Genomic DNA, 21,818 nt, shown 5'->3' on the forward strand with positions numbered 1-21,818 from the left:
TTTGAAATGGCAGATCTGTGCGTTCCTCCAGGCTGCACTCTGCAGTCCCCGGGCACTCGGGTACGCAAAGCTCCACTATTGATTAGGCCTACGTTTTTAGACAACATTATTCTACCTATAGGCTACCACAACACAGTGCAATGAGGAATGTATTATTGTTATCAAGTGAGTAGGCCTACACAATTATTGACTAGGGCTGTAAACTGCAGTGATGTAGGCTAAATTGAATAACCACTCAAACGTCCTGCATTGAATGCTTCTTGCTGATATAACTGCATACAGTCTAGGCCTGATTATGCAACCATTTGGATCACTTATGGAGGTCTATTCTCGACAGTTTACAAGGTCCAGAAAGGTACATTAGCAGGCTACTCATATGGTGTATTTTGATCACACCATAGCGTGCTTTCTTTCTCTCCTTTCAAACTCACAGCCTGTTCTTTCAGTTTCTGTATTTTACATTCAGCAAGCAAGAGCAAGCCGGAATCTCTTCTAGATAGGCTGGTAGTAGAAAGTAAAATGCTTGAAATAAGATAAGTGTACAACAAGCTATTGTAGGCCTATTCTAGCTTTTCCTGGGACTCCAAGAGCTAAAGAGTAATTATTAGGAATAATACTGCAGTGAATAGCATATAGGCCTACCCAATGAATTTACACAGATTATGAAATGACAGGCAACCTAGGATACAACTCGTAGGCATACAGATAGTCCAGTCATCCACATGGACTGTTGTCCTCCCCATTTGGTAGCAGCAACTCCTCCAACAACCCGTTTTAATCTACTCACTTTTTTCCTTTCTCCTTTCCACTCCAAAATTCAATTGAACTTTTCTAGACTCTCTTCAGTGGACAGAGACCGCAAATATACCCTTAAATTATTGTGAAGTTAACTTTTTCACGAGCTGTGGTCTTTGTGTAATTGGGCAATGCAATGCTTGCTGTTGTTTAATGGTGCTTTCAAGACAATCTGGATGTAAACAAGACCAGATCGTGATGTCAGTGATCTTCAGGTTGGAATGTCGGAGCTCTAGAAAGATGCCTGAGTTCCCGACTTGGAATTCCAAGTTGTATAACCATTCAAAACAATTAAATTCTCAGTTGTCTTGAACACACTGAAGTCTGAAGTTCCGAGTTCCCAGTTGTTTTGCTCGCAGCAATAAACCACATTTTCTTTCTACCACTGTTCTTGTAGTGTGCTAGCTCCCTTCTTCATCACTACAAGCCTATTTGATTCGCCAGATACTCTACACACCCACGTTCTGGATATGCCAAGCATAAAGAGGGACTAATCGAACAGTCAATGGAAAGGGGAAAGCGAAATGCCCATGCAGCCAGGCTCAGCGAGGGGAATGAGAGAGAGAGAGAGAGCAGGGTCATACATCAAAGTTACACAGTCAAATTCAATTAGTAATTTCCAAAATACGGACATTTCATCGATTACAAATTACATGACCCTACCTTGGACTAAATAAAAAAATACTAAACCCTCCCCCTGACTGAAATTTTAAAAGTATGACCCTTCCCCATTTTCCTCCGGGTAACAATTACGTACATTTCGAACGCTCCTTAAGGACCTTATCTTTCATATCAGCAAGAAATAATTTTCAGAAAACAAAAGGTTAAATTGATACACACCTTTATAGGGTTAGGGTTATTGTTCCCACGCCGTCATATCTCCATGTTACAGCATTTGTTTACAGAAAACAGACAGAAGACCGAAGCGACCACCTGTGCTATCTAGCGTTCTCTGAACACCTGTGTGTAAACGTAACTCGGGAAGTGTAGCAGAAGTGTAGTTTCGTCAGATTGGAGGCACCCATAGCAGTATGGATCTCTACTAAACTGCTACAGCAAGTGTATCTTTTATATTTGAAAGATAAGGGCCATATGTTTCGAAATCCGTATCAAAAGCCATGATTATTGATGTTTCTAAATGTTAAAACACGGCTTCGGGATTGTAGTTCACATGAGGCGAAGTTAACTGCTGAGAACTGTAGGGAGAAGGCAGAATGCCACCTAGAGTCTGAGAGAGTGCCGCTTGGGCAATTTAAAATATTGATTGAGGACCATCTTACTGAGGAATGTAATTGTTTTTCTTGAATATTTGTTAGTGCTGGGCGATTAACCGAAATTTCGTTATTTTTTGGTTTTTAAACAACTAATTAACCGACATCGGTTCAATTATTTGAATTCCATTTAGTTCTTCTTCTTCAATATTCTACATAGTTTAGGGCAGAAAACACAGTAATTAACTACAATGACCACAATCCATTGCGCGCCTACTTGTCCAGAGACAGAGAGAAGAGAGAAGAACTCGCAATCGAGAGGGATAGAGAGAAGTTGCTTCACGACGTATCTTTACCTGACAATACATGATCTAAGTGATGATTGATAGTTGGTATTCAGCAGTCATAAAAGTATGCCTTATTTACTTTGAAGAAGTACTAAAATAGTGATTTTGTCAGACAGCATAGGCAGCAGCTCTATAGAGATAACATGATGACTTGGAATTAAATAATAAAGTCATCAAATAAAACAAATGTAATATACACAACATTTTATTAAAGTAAAGTAATGTGAATAAATGCTAGTTAATAAGTGATAAGCACTAATGGGCAGTCACCTCCATCATGGGACTTTTAATAGGCCTAGTTGTTTTATTCTGTGTTGTTCCAGCATTCAACCCAGATAATGCATAGTGCATTTAATGTCCCCCAAAAATAATTTTTTTTATAATCAAACCGAACCGACCTCAAAAAGCACTAATGGCTCAGCACTAATATTTGTATTGTGCTGTATTTTACTTGTTTTATATTGTATTAGATTTTTGTATTTTGTCTATGACCTTCCAGATCCTCAGTGCCCTCATGCTAATCCAGGCAGCCCTGGCACTCTCCTTCCGCTCACGCCTTTACCACAGGAATTTCTCCACTAACACGGCCCAGCATTCATCTGCCAACCTGGGCAGTCGCTGGCAGCAGGGCCTGGCACAGACCAAGAGGTACTGCAATCTGGAGGTGTTTCACCTCCCTAATTACAGGGTGTGGGCTTTTGGGGTGACTACGGCTATGCTAGGAAACATTGTGCCCTACATTTACCTGAGTCAGCTGTCTAAATATTTACATTTTTATCATTTAGGACAGGATTTAATCTGAGGCGTGTTGTAGAACACTTGACATTTAAAGGTAATTTCCGATTGATCTGACATATGCACGTTTAACTTGAATTCAATCTCTACGAACATGGAAACTTTACCTTTTTGACTCCCGGCCTTACCTTTTGTTAATATTGATAGTTCGACAATACCTGGCCAGTGACTCAGTGTATCCTATTGATGCCTCTTGTCAGATGAGTTTTGTGGAGGAGCAGTTTGTGGAGACCCCAGTGAAGGAGTGGGTCCTCCTGGTGTGTATCAGGGTGACCTCATGCGTAGGCCGCCTGCTGTTTGGCAGGGTGGGAGACCTGCTCCATGGGGCACACAAGATCTACCTGCAGGTAAGCCACATCCAACAGAACATACACTACATTACCAAAAGCATGTGGACACCTGCTCGTCAAACATGTCATTCCAAAATCATGGGCATTAATATGGAGTTGGTACCCCCTTTGCTGCTATAACAGCCTCCACTCTTCTGGGAAGGCTTTCCACTAGATGTTGGAACATTGCCGCGGGGACTTGCTTCCATTCAGCCACAAGAGCATTAGTGAGGTCAGGCACTGATGTTGGGCAATTAGGCCTGGTTCGCAGTCTGCATTCCAATTCATCCCAAAGGTGTTCGATGGGGTTGAGGTCAGGGCTCTGTGCAGGCCAGTCAAGTTCTTCAACACCGATCTCAACAAACCATTTCTGTATAGACCTCACTTTGTGCACCTTGCTTTGTGCACAGGAAAGGGCCTTCCCCAAATTGTTGACACAAAGTTGGAAGCACAGAATCATCTAGAATGTAATTGTATGCTGTAACGTTAAGATTTCTCTTGCCCGAACCATGTTGGCACTATGCATTGGGGCAGGTAGCATTCTTTTGTAAAAACAAACATAATAGGCTATGTCTGGCCCGCAAATTCGTTGTGTTTTTTCAATATGGCCCGTGCTCTGATTGAGTTTGACATGCCTTGACATAGGAAGTACTGTGAACTAGATCAGAGAGGAACACAGTCCTCCTCCGGATGGCACAATGACTGTACACTCTAGTAGTCTGTGGTGTCTGAGGTTGTGCTCAGAACTGAATGTTGAACAGGATTAGAATAAAACAGTGGTGGCCAAACCTCTTTAACCCCGTCCTTGTCATCATCCTCCAGGCAGGCTCCTTCATGGTGCTTGGCTTGGCGTCTATGCTGGTCCCTCTGTGTGTCAGGTTTGAAGCACTGGTTGCAGTGTGTCTTCTGCTGGGGCTATGTGACGGATGCGCCATCACCCTCATGGCCCCTGTGACATTTGAACTGGTGGGCCCCCAGAGAGCCTCCCAGGCCATTGGCTACCTGATGGGCCTCATGGCCCTCCCCATGACCGCCGGACCCCCCCTCGCAGGTCTCACCTCCTTTCGGACAGTAATTAAAACGGCCACTAAGCCACTGTGTCATAGTCTCATAGATGCACATTATTCTTGTTTTGATGCATAATTTCAATGTGTTATCCTGTATCCCTTGTGTTACCCTTACGTACAGTTGAAGTCTGAAGTTTACATACACTTAGGTTGCAGTCATTAAAACTCGTTTTTCAACCACTCCACAAAGTTCTTGTTAACAAACTATAGTTTTGGCAAGTCGGTTAGGACATCTACTTTGTGCATGACACAAGTAATTTTTCCAACAATTGTTTACAGACAGATTATTTCACTGTATCACAATTCCAGTGGATCAGAAGTTTACATACAATAAGTTGACTGTTCCTTTAAACAGCTTGGAAAATTCCAGAAAATGATGTCATGGCTTTAGAAGATTCTGATAGGCTAATTGACATCATTTAAGTCAATTGGAGGTGTACCTGTGGATGTATTTCAAGGCCTACCTTCAAACTCAGTGCCTCTTTGCTTGACATCATGGGAAAATCAAAAGAAATCAGAAAATTGTAGACCTCCACAAGTCTGGTTCATCCTTGGGAGCAATTTCCAAACGCCTGAAGGTACCACGTTCATCTGTACAAGCAATAGTACTGTCACACCCTGGCTCTGGGGACTCTATATGTTGAGCCAGGGTGTGTAGATTCTATGTGTTTTGTGTTCTATGTTAATTATTCTAGTTGTTCTATTTCTATGTTGGCCAGAGTGGTTCTCAATCAGAGGCAACGAGTGTCAGCTGTTGCTGGTTGTCTCTGATTGGGAACCACATTTAAACAGGCTGGTTTCCCACAGTAGTTGTGGTATCTTGTTCCGTGTTGGTTGTATTTTGTAGCCAAGGACTTCACGTGTCGTTATCGTTTGTTGTTTTGTTCTTGTTATCACTATTGATAATAAAGTATGTTCGCTCATCACGCTGCGCCTTGGTCCTCCTCCTTCGACGATCGTGACAGAAGATCCCACCATACCAGGACCAAGCAGCGTGTCCAGGAGCAGGCAGCCTGGACGTGGGAGCAGATATTGGACGGGCAGGGGTCCTGGACCTGGGAGGAAATCCAGGCCGGGATGGATCGCCGTCCGTGGAAGGAGACGGTGGAGGCGCGACGGAGAGAGGAGCAACGGCGTCAACAGTGTCGTCGTCGGACGGACGAGAGGCAACCCCCAAAAAAATGTAGGGGGGGGCACACGGCATGGGCGACGGGGCAGCAGGAGGCAGCTACAGGGCGTATTGGGAGGTTGGGTGAGGAGGCCACCAGGTTAAGGGGGCTATTGGTCCAGAGGGAGCAGGAGTTAGTAGTTCAGAGGGTGGAGCTACTGGAGGCGATAAGGGAGAAGGTGAGAGTAGAGGCACGGCGAGAGGAACTGTGTAGGCAGCTGAGGGAGCGGAGGGTTATGAAGAAACCCAGTCCCGCTCCTCACACCAAGCAAGTGGTGTGCGTCACCAGTCCGGTCCGGCCCGTTCCTGCTCCCCGCACTAAGTTGATGGTGCGCGTCGCCAGCCCGGCCCGGCCTGTTCCTTGCTCTCGCACCAAGCCTACGGTGCGCGTCGCCAGCCCGGCCCGGCCTGTTCCTGCTCCCCGCACCAAGCTAATGGTGCGCGTCGCCAGCCCGGCCCGGCCTGTTCCTGCTCCCCGCACCAAGCTAATGGTGCGCGTCGCCAGCCCGGCCCGGCCTGTTCCTGCTCCCCGCACCAAGCTAATGGTGCGCGTCGCCAGCCCGGTCCGGCCTGTTCCTGCCACTCGCACCAAGCCTACGGTGTGCGTCGCCAGCCCGGTCCGGCCTGTTCCTGCCACTTGCACCAAGCCTACGGTGTGCGTCGCCAGCCCGACCGGGCCTGTTCCTGCCACTCGCACCAAGCCTACGGTGCGCGTCGCCAGCCCGGCCCGGCCTGTTCCTGCCACTCGCACCAAGCCTACGGTGCGCGTCGCCAGCCCGGCCCGGCCTGTTCCTGCCACTCGCACCAAGCCTAAGGTGCGCGTCGCCAGCCCGGCCCGGCCTGTTCTTGCCACTCGCACCAAGCCTACGGTGTGCGTCGCCAGCCCGGCCCGGCCTGTTCCTGCCACTCGCACCAAGCCTACGGTGCACGTCGCCAGCCCGGCCCGGCCTGTTCCTGCCACTCGCACCAAGCCTATGGTGCGCGTCGCCAGCCCGGCCCGGCCTGTTCCTGCCACTCGCACCAAGCCTACGGTGTGCGTCGCCAGCCCGGCCCGGCCTGTTCCTGCCACTCGCACCAAGCCTACGGTGCGCGTCGCCAGCCCGGCCCGGCCTGTTCCTGCCACTCGCACCAAGCCTATGGTGCGCGTCGCCAGCCCGGCCCGGCCTGTTCCTGCCACTCGCACCAAGCCAGGGGTGCGAGTCGTCAGCCCGGTACGGCCCGTTCCTGCTCCACGCACCAAGCCAGGGGTGCGCATCGTCAGCCCGGTACGGCCCGTTCCTGCTCCACGCACCAAGCCAGGGGTGCGCATCGTCAGCCCGGTCCGGCCCGTTGCTGCTCCACGCACCAAGCCAGGGGTGCGCATCGTCAGCCCGGTCCGGCCCGTTCCTGCTCCACGCACCAAGCCAGGAGTGCGCGTCGTCAGTCCGGCACAACCCGTGCCTGGGTCACCGGTGCCTGGTCAGGTACCGGTCAGCTGCTCCACACCGGAGCCTAAGCAATCCGCTCCTACGATGTCCAGTCCAGGTCCAGCCAGCGGGACCAGACCGGACCAGGGGCGCTACGGGGGGATGGTTGAAGGGTGGTGGTCAAGCCCGGAGCCGGAACCGCCTCCGAGGAGGAATGCCCACCCAGCCCTCCCCTGTTTGGTTTATGTTGAGGCGCGGTCGCAGTCCGCGCCTTTGGGGGGGGGGTACTGTCACACCCTGGCTCTGGGGACTCTATATGTTGAGCCAGGGTGTGTAGATTCTATGTGTTTTGTGTTCTATGTTAATTATTCTAGTTGTTCTATTTCTATGTTGGCCAGAGGGGTTCTCAATCAGCGGCAACGAGTGTCAGCTGTTGCTGGTTGTCTCTGATTGGGAACCACATTTAAACAGGCTGGTTTCCCACAGTAGTTGTGGGATCTTGTTCCGTGTTGGTTATATTTTGTAGCCAAGGACTTCACGTGTCGTTATCGTTTGTTGTTTTGTTCTTGTTATCACTATTGATAATAAAGTATGTTCGCTCATCACGCTGCGCCTTGGTCCTCCTCCTTCGACGATCGTGACAAGTACGCAAGTATAAACACCATGGGACCACGCAGCCGTCATACCGCTCAGGAAGGAGATGCGTTCTGTCTCCTAGAGATGAACGTACTTTGGTGCGAAATGTGCAAATCAATCCCAGAGGAACAGCAAAGGACCTTGTGAAGATGCTGGAGGAAACAGGTACAAAAGTATCTATATCCACAGTAAAACGAGTCCTATATCGACAAAACCTGAAAGGCTGCTCAGCAAGGAAGAAGCCACTGCTCCAAAACCGCCATAAAAAAGCCAGACTACGGTTTGCAACTGCACATGGGGACAAAGATCGTACTTTTTGGAGAAATGTCCTCTGGTCTGTTTGGCCATAATGACCATCATTATGTTTGGAGGAAAAAGGGGGATGCTTGCAAGCCGAAGAACACCATCCCAACCGTGAAGCACGGGGGTGGCAGCATCATGCTGTGGGGGTGCTTTGCTGCAGGAGAGACTGGTGCACTTCACAAAATAGATTGCATCATGAGGAAGGAAAATTATGTGGATATATTGAAGCAACATCTCAAGACATCAGTCAGGAAGTTAAAGCAAATGGGTCTTCCAAATGGACAATGACCCCAAGCATACTTCCAAAGTTGTGGCAAAATGGCTTAAGGACAACAAAGTCAAGTTATTGGAGTGGCCATCACAAAGCCCTGACCTCAATCCTATAGAACATTTGTGGGCAGAACTGAAAAAGCGTGTGCGAGCAAGGAGGCCTACAAACCTGACTCAGTTACACTAGCTCTGTCAGGAGGAATGGGCCAAAATTCCCCCAACTTATTGTGGGAAGCTTGTGGAAGGCTACCCGAAACGTTTGACCCAAGTTAAACAATTTAAAGGCAATGCTACCAAATACTAATTGAGTGTATGTAAACTTCTGACCCACAGGGAATGTGATGAAATAAATAAAAGCTGAAATAAATCATTCTCTCTACTATTATTCTGACATTTCACATTCTTAAAATAAAGTGGTGATCCTAACTGACCTAAGACAGGGACTTTTTACTAGGATTAAATGTCAGGAATTGTGAAAAACTGAGTTTAAATGTATTTGGCTAAGGTGTATGTAAACTTCTGACTTCAATTGGATATATACTGAACAAAAATATAAATGGTCCCATGTTTCATGAGCTGAAAAAAAGAAATCCCAGACATTTTCCACACGCACAAAAAGCTTATTTCTCTCAAATGTTGTGCATAAATTTGTTTACATCCCTGTTGGTGAGCATTTCTCCTCTGCCAAGATAATCCTTCCACCTGACAGGTGTGGCATATCAAGAAGCTGATTAAACCAGCATTATCAAGTATTTCTGTCTGTAATAAAGCCCTTTTGTGGGAAAAAAAACTGCATTCTGATTGGCTGGGCCTGGCTCCCCAGTGGGTGGGCCTGGCTGCCAAGTGGGTGGGCCTATGCCCTCCCGGGCCCACCCATGTCTGCACCCCTGCCCAGTCATGTGAAATCCATAGATTAGGCCTAATGAATTCATTTCAATTGACTGATTTCCTTATATGAACTGTAACTCAGTAAAATCTTTGAAATTGTTGCATGTTGCGTTTATATTTTTGTTCAGTATATATATTCAGTACTGTATGCACACATGAGCCTCATTGTAAATTATTTAATGTTTCTGACTGTGTGAATCACCTTGATGTGCTCCTCAGTGGTGCCTCTCTGTGTGATACTGAGTTGTGTGTCTTCACAGGGCTGCTCCATGACCACTTTGGGGATTACCACATGGCCTTCTATCTGGCTGGGGTTCCTCCCATGGTCGGAGGTGTCCTGCTCTTATTTGTCCCATGTGTTCATCAACGCCTGCTGAAGGGCCAGCAAGAAACCCTCCCCAGACCCAGCCCTGACCTCCAGCTATCCCCTCCTGGCTTTGACCACCAGTCCTTTCCCATTCCTGGTCACCAGCTGCCCCCAACCACCCCTGACCTTCAGCTATCCCCTCCTGGCTCTGACCACCAGCCCCTCCCATCCCTGGTCACCAGCTCCCCCCAACTAGCACTGACCACCAGTCCCCTCCCATCCCTGGTCACCACCATCAGCTGCCACAACCCAAGGATGTTGCTAACAGTAACCAAGTGAGAGGCCACTGCGGTGAAGACACTGTGACAAGTCAGAGATCCCATAAGATGTATAATAAGTGAATTAATGGATTTCTTGTCCCATGATATTCCAAGGGACTTTCGTTATAAACATCTTTAAACTACCAGTCTAAAGTCATTGAATTCTGAATAAGCTTTGTACTCTATGACCTATAGCTGATTTGCATATATTATTTTCTAACATTGTTGGCTTTAGGGCAGGGGCAGTCACTAATATTTCTGAGGAAGCCACTTCTGTGAAACAACCTCACCGAACGAGCTGCCATACCCATCGGGAGTTCGGGGGGTCACAAAGTCAAATTGATTCATGCATGATATCAAATGGATTCACACATTATATTTAAGATACTATTAACATGGACCATCAAGCTATTTTATTCTCTATCTTAGGACACTTGGGGGTATCAGAAACAAATGTGTAAAAAATAATTTAATGAATCTATTAAATATGGCCTTTTGCCATTATCTCAATAAAGGTAATGGCACAAAAATACTATATGTCAAATCAGGTAGTGCCAAATTTCAGTCTGAAGGAAGTATATTCTTTGAAGCGATTGAAATGCATCAGTGTGGTCCTCTGTAGTTCAGTTGGTAGAGCATACGTGCTTGCAATACCAGGATAGTGGGTTCAATTCCAGAGTTCATGAGAGTCTTAGCTTTCAGTAATTGGTTCTGCAACCGTTCAAAACCTAGAGCCATGGGGCGGCGCAGGGTAGGGGAGGGAATGGCCGGCAAGGATGAAAAAATAATAATGTAAGTCGCTCTGGATAAGAGCGTCTGCTAAATGACTAAATTAAATAAATAAATAAGAATATATTTTCTAGATGCTCTATATATATGCTTAGTATTTTCATTTATTTAGATCCAGCACATAAACACCCAGGTATTTTTCAAGGATGTGCTGTGCACTGTGTACTTTGATATCCTGCATGTGCTTTTCCCTGTGGCTATATCTGTCCAGAATAGCACAGATTCATATGGGTAGATACTGAATGTTTCAATGATTCTAGTGTTATGGCGTCTGCATTGGAAGATACAAGTAATTGTGACATCATACAAGTAAACACATTCCATTCCATTTTATTTACAATCATCATATGAGGGAGGTAGTCTCTCATCCTGTTCTTATTTGCTATCAGTGTGTTTCTTTAGTTTTGAAATTCTGATGGATAATTATTAACCAATAGAGGGAGAAAGATACAGGCTATATGAGGGTATGTGTGATCTAGATCAAATGTAGCGGCATGGATCTGTTTAAGTGGCCCTTCACTAACACATGGATGTGACTGAGGAACAGACAGTAGTGGACCAACAAACATCTGGACCTCTGTTAGACTCGCATACGCCACGCATACTGGCACTATTCCAGGAGGCACCCTGTCCTCAAGACACCTCAGGCATGAGTACCAGTGGTAACAGGTATGCAACAGCGTCCCAGTGGTTTGCTTCAGACATCTTCATCATCTTTGTGGTGGTTCTGTTCCTCGTCCTCCTGGTGCTGGGAGCAGTGTGCTGCTGGGTCGTCAGACACAACAGAACCCAGAGGAGTACAGCAGAGTAAGAGAGGATCAAAGTCTGGTAGCTATAGGGTCACAATGACGAAGAGGCATTTTTTCATATGTGAGCATGCATATAGGTTAACAAAGTCTGTCTGACGTTTTGCAGGAAATTGACTGAAATAGAGATAATCTCAGCAGGTGATGGACCAGAGAGAGAAACCCAGGCCAAATTCACCCTGAAGATCAGGACTGATCAGAGTCATGCCACTCAGCTGGTGGAGATGCTTGTGGGGCGCGTCTCTCGATTGGAGGGTGCTGTCCCAAATTCCCCACTGGCACCCCCTACTTCAGTCACATTAACCGCTGTGGTGTCACCCACTGATAGGATGGCATCCCCTGCACCTGCACCACTTCCTGTACCCACTGAGAACATGCCCAACAACCAGAGTGCGTCCCAGCCCACACTCCAGACACCTGTGCCCATGCCCAAGACAACAAGTCCCCATCCATACTACCTCAACGCTCCCAACAGACCACTACCCTCTGAGTTTTGTGTCACAGATGAGGGGGAGGAAGATGAAGATGAAGATGAGGATGAGGATGATGCTTCTGAGTATTCCAGCATCACCGATTAACCTGATTCATCTTGAGAGGGCAGTCTCAGACCCAAATAAAACGAAAGACCATAATCCCATTATATATTAAAGTAAAATAAAGAACTCTCACTTCAAATTAATCTGAGGAATAGGGTGATGCATTGATTCTTTTGGATATTGTAATATTATTAGGAAGATGGATTTAGGCTACCTCCTTGTAGCTTAGCTAATTGAAGTTGAAGTTTTAATAGAATACAAGCCATAGCCTACCATACATCAAGCACCTTGAATAATCATATTTTTTATATATACAGTATAGCTGGCACAGTCGCCTACTATTAGATGCGCTGTGGGACTGGAGACGCCACTTGCTTCCTGATCACCAGAGATGTCTGAGAGCTCCACAGCTCCGTTCAACCGTCCTCCCTGCCATGCAGTCAGTGTCCCCTGTCACCAAAGCCATATTCATAGCTCTGTTTCTCTTTGCCATCCTGCTCATCCTATACGTCATTCTCTGGTATATATGCTGAGACGCCGACAATGACTACATCTGAACAAGTGAAGGTCACTTATCGAAATGACCGAATTCCCAAGGTAAGAGAACAGCATTGGCCGAACTGCTATCATTCAAGCGGTGCTTGTTTATTACGCATCACAGAAATGGCATCTGTTGGACAGTGACATTTTGTCAAATTCCTTTTAATGTCTTTGATTTTCAGCCAACAAATAAATAAATGATCCAAACGATGCCACCAAATGATGCTACCAGACATTTTCCATTGTGTACTTAGCTTAGGCTACTTGTTGAATGACAGCTTAGGCTTTGTTGCATCTTCCAAATGTCATTGTACTGTAGCCTACTACCTACCAGATCAATTTGGTAAGCCAATCGTTTGACAGTCCCATATTAAGTTCATTATTTTGTATTGTATTGAATCTCTCTTTTATTCAGTCATTTTGAACGTGAATCATTCAGAAGGTCAAAACAGGACAGCAATAATAGGCTGTATGGGTTTATCCATAAAGGTGTACATTCCTGTATCAAAATATTGCCTCTGTTGTATTTCATCCCACTATGTAAAATGTAGGTAAGAAACAGCTACAGTTGAAGTCAGAAGTTTACATACACCTTAGACAAATACATTTCAACTCAGTTTTTCACAATTCCTGACATTTAATCCTAGTAAAAAGTCCCTGTCTTAGGTCAGTTAGGATCACCACTTTATTTTAAGAATGTGAAATGTCAGAATAATAGTAGGGAGAATGATTTATTTCAGCTTTTATTTCTTTCATCACATTCCCAGTGGGTCAGAAGTTTACATACACTCAATTAGTATTTGGTAGCATTGCCTTTAAATTGTTTTACTTGGGTCAAATGTTTCGGGTAGGTTTCCACAAGCTTCCCACAATAAGTTGGGTGAATTTTGGCCCATTCCTCCTGACAGAGCTAGTGTAACTGAGTCAGGTTTGTAGGCCTCCTTGCTCGCACACGCTTTTTCAGTTCTGCCCACAGATGTTCTATAGGATTGAGGTCAGGGCTTTGTGATGGCCACTCCAATACCTTGACTTTGTTGTCCTTAAGTCATTTTGCCACAACTTTGGAAGTATGCTTGGGGTCATTGTCCATTTGGAAGACCAATTTGCAACTGATGTCTTGAGATGTTGCTTCAGTATATCCACATGATTTTCCTTCCTCATGATGCCATCTATTTTCTGAAGTGCACCAGTCCCTCCTGCAGCAAAGCACTCCCACAGCATGATGCTGCCACCCCCGTGCTTCACGGTTGGGATGGTGTTCTTCGGCTTGCAAGCTATCACCTTTTTCCTCCAAACATAAGGATGGTTATTATGGCCAAACAGTTCTATTTTTGTTTCATCAGACCAGAGGACATTTCTCCAAAAAGTACAATCTTTGTCCCCATGTGCAGTTGCAAACCGTAGTCTGGCTTTTTAATGGCGGTTTTGGAGCAGTGGCTTCTTCCTTGCTGAGCGGCCTTTCAGGTTATGTCAATATAGGACTCGTTTTACTGTGGCTATAGATACTTTTGTACCTGTTTCCTCCAGTATCTTCACAAGGTCCTTTGCTGTTGCTCTGGGATTGGTTTGCACTTTTCGCACCAAAGTATGTTATCTCTAGGAGACAGAACGCGTCTCCTTTCTGAGTGGTATGACGGCTGCGTGGTCCCATGGTGTTTATACTTGCATACTATTGTTTGTACAGATGAACGTGGTACCTTCAGGCGTTTGGAAATTGCTCCCAAGGATGAACCCGACTTGTGTAGGTCTACAATATATTTTCTGAGGTCTTGGCTGATTTCTTTTGATTTTCCCATGATGTCAAGCAAAGAGGCACTGAGTTTGAAGGTAGGTCTTGAAATGCATCCACAGGTACACCTCCAATTGGCTCAAATTATGTCAATTAGCCTATTAGAAGCTTCTAAAGCCATGACATAATTTTCTGGAATTTTCCAAGCTGTTTAAAGGCACAGTCAATTTAGTGTATGTAAACTTCTGACCCACTGGAATTGTGGTACAGTGAATTATTAGTGAAATAATCTGTCTGTAAACAATTGTTGGAAGAATTACTTGTGTCATGCACAAAGTAGATGTCCTAACCGACTTACCAAAACTATAGTTTGTTAGCAAGAAATTTGTGTAGTGGTTGAAAAACAAGTTTTAATGACTCCAACCTAAGTGTATGTTCTGAAAGAGCTGCAAAATCTGGACCCCTACAAATCATCTGGGCTAGACAATCTGGACCCTTTCTTTCTAAAACTAGCCGCCGAAATTGTCGCAACCCCTATTACTAGCCTGTTCAACCTCTCTTTCGTAACGTCTGAGATCCCCAGAGATTGGAAAGCTGCCGCGGTCATCCCCCTCTTCAAAGGGGGTGACACTCTAGATCCAAACTGTTACAGACCCATATCCATCCTGCCCTGCCTTTCAAACGTTTTTGAAAGCCAAGTTAACAAACAGATCACCGACCATTTTCGAATCCCACCGTACCTTCTCCGCTATGCAATCCGGTTTCGAGCTGGTCATGGGTGCACTTCAGCCACGCTCAAGGTCCTAAACGATATTATAACCGCGATCGATAATAGACAGTACTGTGCAGCCGTTTTCATTGACCTGGCCAAGGCTTTCGACTCTGTCAACCACCGCATTCTTATTGGCAGACTAAATAGCCTTGGTTTCTCAAATGACTGCCTCGCCTGGTTCACCAACTACTTCTCAGATAGAGTTCAATGTGTCAAATCAGAGGGCCTGTTGTCTGGACCTATGGCAGTCTCTATGGGGTGCCACAGGGTTCAATTCTTGGGCCGACTCTTTTCTCTGTGTATATCAATGATGTCGCTCTTGCTGCTGGTGACTCTCAGATCCACCTCTACGCAGACGACACCATTTTGTATACATCTGGTCCTTCATTGGACACTGTGTTAACAAACCTCCAAACGAGCTTCAATGCCATACAACACTCCTTCAGTAGCCTCCAACTGCTCTTAAACACTAGTAAAACTAAATGCATGCTCTTCAACCGAACGCTGCTTGCACCCGCCCACCCGACTAGAATCACTACTCTCGACTGGGTCTGACCTAGAGTATGTGGACAACTACAAATACCTAGGTGTCTGGTTAGACTGTAAACTCTCCTTCCAGACTCACATTAAGAATCTCCAATCCAAAGTTAAATCTAGAATGGGTTTCCTATTTCGCAACAAAGCCTCCTTCACTCATGCTGCCAAACATGCCCTCGTAAAACTGACTATCCTACCGATCCTTGACTTCGGCGATGTCATTTACAAAATAGCCTCCAACACTCTACTCAGCAAATTGGATGTAGTCTATCACAGTGCCATCCGTTTTGTCTCCAAAGCCCCATATACTACCCACCACTGTGACCTGTACGCTCTTGTTGGCTGGTCCTCACTACATATTCGTCGACTAACCCACTGGCTCCAGGCCATCTATAAATCACTGCAAGGCAAATCCCCGCCTTATCTTAGCTCATTGGTCACCATAGCAACACCCACCCGTAGTATGCGCTCCAGCAGGTATATCTCACTGGTCATCCCCAAAGCCAACACCTCCTTTGGCCGCCATTCCTTCCAGTTCTCTGCTGCCAATGACTGGAACAAATTGCAAAAATCTCTGAAGCTGGAGACAATTATCTCCCTCACTAACTTTAAGCATCAGTTGTCAGAGCACCTTACCGATCACTGCACCTGTACACAGCCCATCTGAAATTAGCCCGCCCAACTACCTCATCCCTATGTTGTTATTTATTTTGCTCATTTGTACCCCAGTATCTCTATTTTGCACATCATCTCTTGCACATCTATCATTCCAGTGTTAATACTAATTGTAATTATTTTGCACTATAGCCTATTTATTGCCTTACCTCCATAACTTGCTACATTTGCACACACTGTATATATATTTTTTCTGTTGTATTTTTGACTTTGTTTTGTTTTACCCCATATGTAACTCTGTGTTGTTGTTTTTATCGCACTGCTTTGCTTTATCTTGGCCAGGTCGCAGTTGTAAATGAGAACTTGTTCTCAACTGGCTTACCTGGTTAAATAAAGGTTAAATAAAAAATAAAAAAATAAAAAATAAAATGTAAACTTCCGACTTCAACTGTATAACATTGGTTCCTTGAGGAACCCCTCTGAAAAGGTTATTCGAGGAACATCTGTGTAAAGGTTCAAACCGGAACCTTCTTGTGATGGGAGGGTTACATTTTTTACCTTTTTAATAATATATTGTAGAGGTGGCGGATTGGAGGCGTGGCTTATTGGAGCCGTGGCTTTCAGATTTTTGGTCACCCCTTGGCATAAATGTCCTGTTCATCATGTTAAGTTTATACAGACACTATTCAGTATTAAGGACCTTAAAAGGGCCTCATCATTCAAGTTTGTGTACTGCAAATGATCATTTCCCTTGAATATTTATGCATATGAAATATTCTAATATAATGTGAATAATACTAACATTGCTGATTACATACAGTAGTTACTATTCCAACTACAGAAATTGCATAGGCTCTTGAGGAACTCATACACCTCTGTTAGCCTCATAGAAGCTACAAAACTGTCAGTGTTCAACCTTAACATGTGATGACAATACAACAGAACTGTGGCATGTGATTTGGACGGAGTCAGGCGCAGGAGGGTAAATCACAGAATAAAGGTTTATTCTGTATATATGTCGATACAAAGTACAAGGAGCTCCACCGAGCTCATATAACCTCCACAATAAACAATCACAAACAAAGACAAGGGGGCAGAGGGAACACTTATACAGGTACTGATGAGGGGAATTGAAACCAGGTGTGTGTAATAAACAAGACAAAACAAATGGAATGATGAGATGAGGAGCGGCAGTGGCTAGAAGGCCGGTGACGACGAACGCCGAAGCCTGCCCAAACAAGGAGAGGAGGCAGCTTCGGAGGAAGTCGTGACAGTACCCCCCTTGACGCGCAGCTCCAGCAGCTCGCCGACACCGGCCTCGGGGACTGCCAGGAGGATGCGGAGCAGGGCGGGCCGGATGGCGACGGTGGAAATCCCGCAACAGGGAGGGATCGAGGATATCCCTCACCGGGACCCAACACTGCGACTCCGGACCGTACCCCTCCCACTCCACAAGGTACTGAAGGCCCCCCACCCGATGCCTCGAATCCAGGAGGGAACGGACGGAGTACGCCGGGGGCCCCTCGATGTCCAGAGGGGGCGTAGGGACCTCTCACACCTCAGACTCCCGGAGCGGACCAGCCACCACCGGCCTGAGGAGAGACACATGAAACGAGGAGTTAATAGGGTAATCGGGAGGGAGTAGTAACCTATATGTAACCTCGTTGATTCTCCTCAGGACTTTGAATGGCCCCACAAACCGCGGCTCAGCTTCCGGCAGGGCAGGCGGAGGGGCAGATTCCAGGTCGAGAGCCAGACCCGATCACCCGGTACAAAAACCGGGGCCTCACTGCAGTGGCGGTCAGCGTTGGCCTTCTGGCGACGCACGGCGCGCTGGAGGTGAACGTGAGCAGCGTTCCATGTCTCCTCTGAAACCAGTCATCCACCGCTGGAGCTTCGGTCCGGCTCGGATGCCACCGTGCCAGAACCGGCTGATAAGACACATTGAAAGGGAGTTACGTTAGTGGAGGAGTGGCGAAGAGAGTTCTGGGCATATTCGGCCCATGGCAAGAACACCGACCACTCCCCCGACCGGTCCTGGCAGTAGGACCGCAGGAACCTACCCACATCTTGATTCACCCATTCCACCTGCCCATTAGACTCGGGGTGAAACCCAGAGGTCAGGCTGACCAAGACCCCCAGACGTTTCATGAACGCTTTCCAGACCCTGGATGTGAACTGGGGACCCCGGTCAGACACTATGTCCTCTGGCACCCCGTAGTGCCGGAAGACGTGAGTAAACAGGGCCTCCGCCGTCTGCAGGGCCGTAGGGAGACCGGGCAGAGGAAGGAGGCGGCAGGCTTTTTAAAAGCAGTCCACAACGACCAGGATGGTGGTGTTACCCTGAGAAAGGGGAAGATCAGTTAGAAAGTCAATACACAGGTGGGACCATGGCCATTGTGGAACTGGTAAGGGCTGTAACTTACCCGCTGGGAGGTACCTAGGTGCCTTACTCTGGGCACACACCGAGCAGGAGGAGACATACACCCTCACGTCCTTAGCCAAGGTAGGCCACCAGTACATTCCGGTCAGGCAGTGCAATGTAAGACCGATACCTGGGTGACCAGAGGAGGGAGACGTGTGGGCCCAATAGATCAGACGGTCACGGACAAGAGATGGTATGTACTGCTGCCCAGCTGGACACTGAGGTGGAGATGGCTCTGTGCGTACCGCCCGCTCTATGTCCGCGTCCATACTAACAGCGCCACAATGCAGGAGGCCGGGAGTATGGGGGTGTTGTCTATGGGCCTCTCCTCTGTGTCGTACAGTCGTGACAGCCCGTCTGCCTTCACGTTCTTCGTACCCGGGATGTATGACAGAGTAAACTCAAACCGGGTGAAGAATAGGGCCCACCTGACCTGGCGAGGGTTCAGCCTCCTCGCTGCCCGGATGTACTCCAGGTTACGGTGGTCCGTCCAGACGAGGAAAGGGTGTTTCGCCCCCTCAAGCCAGTGCCTCCACACTGTCAGGGCTCTGACTACAGCCAACAGCTCCCGATCACCAACGTCGTAGTTCTGCTCCGCCGGGCTGAGCTTCTTGGAGAAGAAGGCACAGGGGCGGAGCTTGGGTGGCGTGCCCGAGCGTTGAGACAGGACAGCGCCTATCCCATAAAGGTCATGTTCCAACAGTCGGCCCAGCACTTTGCGAACCAGGGACACATGCTCGGCGTGCGTAGTGGAATACACCAGAACGTCATCGATGTAGACCACTACACCGTGACCAAGCATGTCCCGAAACACCTCATTCACAAAGGAATGGAAAACGGATGGAGCAGTCATCAAACCGTACGGCATCACCAGGTATTCATAATGCCCTGTGGTTGTGCTGAATGCTGTCTTCCATTCATCCCCCTCTCTGACACGCACCAGGGGGTGAAATGGGCAGGCCACTCCCAGGACGTCCTCTAGCAGCCAGCAGGTTGTCCAACCAGATGGCCATGTCCACCAGCTGGTCGAAGGTTATCATGGCATCCCGGCAGGCTAGCTCCCCTTGGACGTCCTCTCGCAGGCTGCTCCTGAATCCGTCGATCAGGGGCCCTGCTCGTTCCAACCGGACCCAGCCGCTAGGGTCCGAAACTCCAGGGCAAAGTCCTGGGCGGTCCTTGTCCCCTGCCTCAGTTGGACCAGACGCTCGCCTGCCTCTTGTCCTCGGGCGGGTGGTCGAAGACTGCCCGGAAGAGGCGAGCAAACTCCCCGTAGTTGTCCAACGCGGTTCTTCCTTATCTCCAGACCGCGTTGGCCTACTCCAGGGCTTTCCCCGAGAGGCAGAAGACGAGGGTGGACACCTTCTCCCGCTCCGATGGAGCCGGGCTGATGTTCACGAAGTAGAGGTCCAGCTGCAGGAGGAATCCCTGGCAGCGGGCAGCCGTCCCGTCAAACTCCATCCATCGGGATAGATGAATCCCTCTGGGTGCTGGAGTGTGGGTGACCGGAACCGGTCACTTAGCTGGTCCCGACGGGTCAGGTCCTCTCCTCTCCAGGTGTTGGACGACCTGGAGAACCCGATCCATCGCTTCTCCCAAACTGGCTAGCATCCTGGAATGCTCGTGGACCCGTGCCACGACTCCAGGCATGGGCTCTTCTCCTGCTGACTCCATGGCGGGTGTGTGATTCTGTGGCGCAGGAGGGTAAATCACAGAATAAAGATTTATTCCGTATATATGTCGATACAAAGTACAAGGAGCTCCACCGAGCTCATATAATCTCCACAATAAACAAACACACACAAAGACAAGGGGGCAGAGGGAACACTTATACAGGTACTGATAAGGGGAATTGAAACCAGGTGTGTGTAATAAACAAGACAAAACAAATGGAATGATGAGATGAGGAGCGGCAGTGGCTAGAACGCCGGTGACAGCGAACGCCGAAGCCTGCCCTAACAAGGAAAGGAGGCAGCTTTGGAGGAAGTCGTGACAAAAACAGGAATGACATTTACTCTAACGGGTGGCCAAAAAATATTTCACATTCTTAAAATAAAGTGGTGATCCTAACTGACGTAAGACAGGGCATTTTTACTAGGATTAAATGTCAGGAATTGTGAAAAACTGAGTTTAAATGTATTTGGCTAAGGTGTATGTAAACTTCCGACTTCATCTGTACCTGTATATGATAATAGAAATAATAGAAATAAAAAATGTCCTGTACTGACAAAACACTGAAGACAGAGAGACCTATACTATAGGCCTACATTCAGTCACATTTATCAATGTCATGCTTGCATACATACATATCAGTTGACATATACATACAAGTTATTTAGGTCAGATAGGGGAGGTGTTGTTTTATTTGTTTTCTAAAGCTAATTTTGCTGTTTGCTTGGGTCATTTGAGATGGAAGGGAGTTCCCTGTAACCATGGCTCTATACAATGCTGTGAACTTAAATTGCTTGGGTCACCCCTTCGCAAAAAAACAAAATCATGCCTCCATAAGCACAGATCTTGCAGTTGCAACTGCTGCTCAGACGCCTCTCAATTGAGCATGTGCCATGCAACACCACTAGATGGCAATACAGTGTTATCACTTTGATATGCACACAAAAATGTTTTTAACAATAAAGCCCACCTACCCTGTCCACTACTAAAAGTTAATTACCTGATGTTGGTCAGCAAAAAAGTCAGCAAAAAATACTGCACACTACAATATACGCTTCCAAGTATCCATTATTGGGGCGGCAGGTAGCTTAGTGGTTAAGAGCCTTGTGCCAGTAACCGAAAGGTCGCTGGTTCTAATCCCCGAGCCGACTAGGTGAAAAATCTGTCGATGTGACCTTGAGCAAGGCACTTAACCCTAATTGCTCCTGTAAGGCGCTCTGGATAAGAGCGTCTGCTAAATGACTAAAATGTAAATTATAGCGACGTTTAACCCATTGAGACGTCATTGTAAATAAGAATTTGTGATTAACTGACTTTCCTAGTTAAATAAAGGTAAAAATAAATCAATGAAGGGTCAAAACCTTCTAGACACACCTGGGAGCATTTATTGTAGTGTGCAGAGGTGTCTTTTTGCTGATGAACATTTGTGCATAGCACCTTTTGTGTACAGCACCTTTTGTGTACAACACCTTTTGTGTACAGCACCTGCTCAAAACCTTTGGGCACCTTGGGTAAATGTTCATACTGATAACGGCTTGAAATGGTCTGTTTTATTCCGA

At 47.0% G+C, this 21,818-nt stretch overlaps 1 protein-coding gene across 1 annotated transcript; it reads left to right on the forward strand.

The window, feature by feature from the left end:
• The first annotated feature begins 10,978 nt into the window (after window positions 1–10,978).
• si:dkey-111e8.4 (uncharacterized protein LOC793802 homolog) lies at window positions 10,979–12,068 on the forward strand. Its single transcript, XM_041850190.1, has 2 exons — window positions 10,979–11,438; window positions 11,547–12,068. The coding sequence occupies exons 1-2, from the start codon at window positions 11,158–11,160 to the stop codon at window positions 12,013–12,015; spliced, it is 750 nt and encodes a 249-aa protein (XP_041706124.1). The 5' UTR covers window positions 10,979–11,157; the 3' UTR covers window positions 12,016–12,068.
• Window positions 12,069–21,818: the final 9,750 nt, after the last annotated feature.

This window comes from Coregonus clupeaformis, chromosome 27 (assembly GCF_020615455.1).
Source record: "Coregonus clupeaformis isolate EN_2021a chromosome 27, ASM2061545v1, whole genome shotgun sequence".
NCBI lineage: Eukaryota > Metazoa > Chordata > Actinopteri > Salmoniformes > Salmonidae > Coregonus > Coregonus clupeaformis.

Excerpts from the sequence above, each read along its gene's own strand:
- si:dkey-111e8.4 (XM_041850190.1), top strand. The coding sequence starts at position 11,158 with ATGGATGTGACTGAGGAACAGACAGTAGTGGACCAACAAACATCTGGA. Across the intron at positions 11,439-11,546 it reads ACCCAGAGGAGTACAGCAGA|GAAATTGACTGAAATAGAGA; the intron begins GTAAGAGAGGAT and ends GACGTTTTGCAG.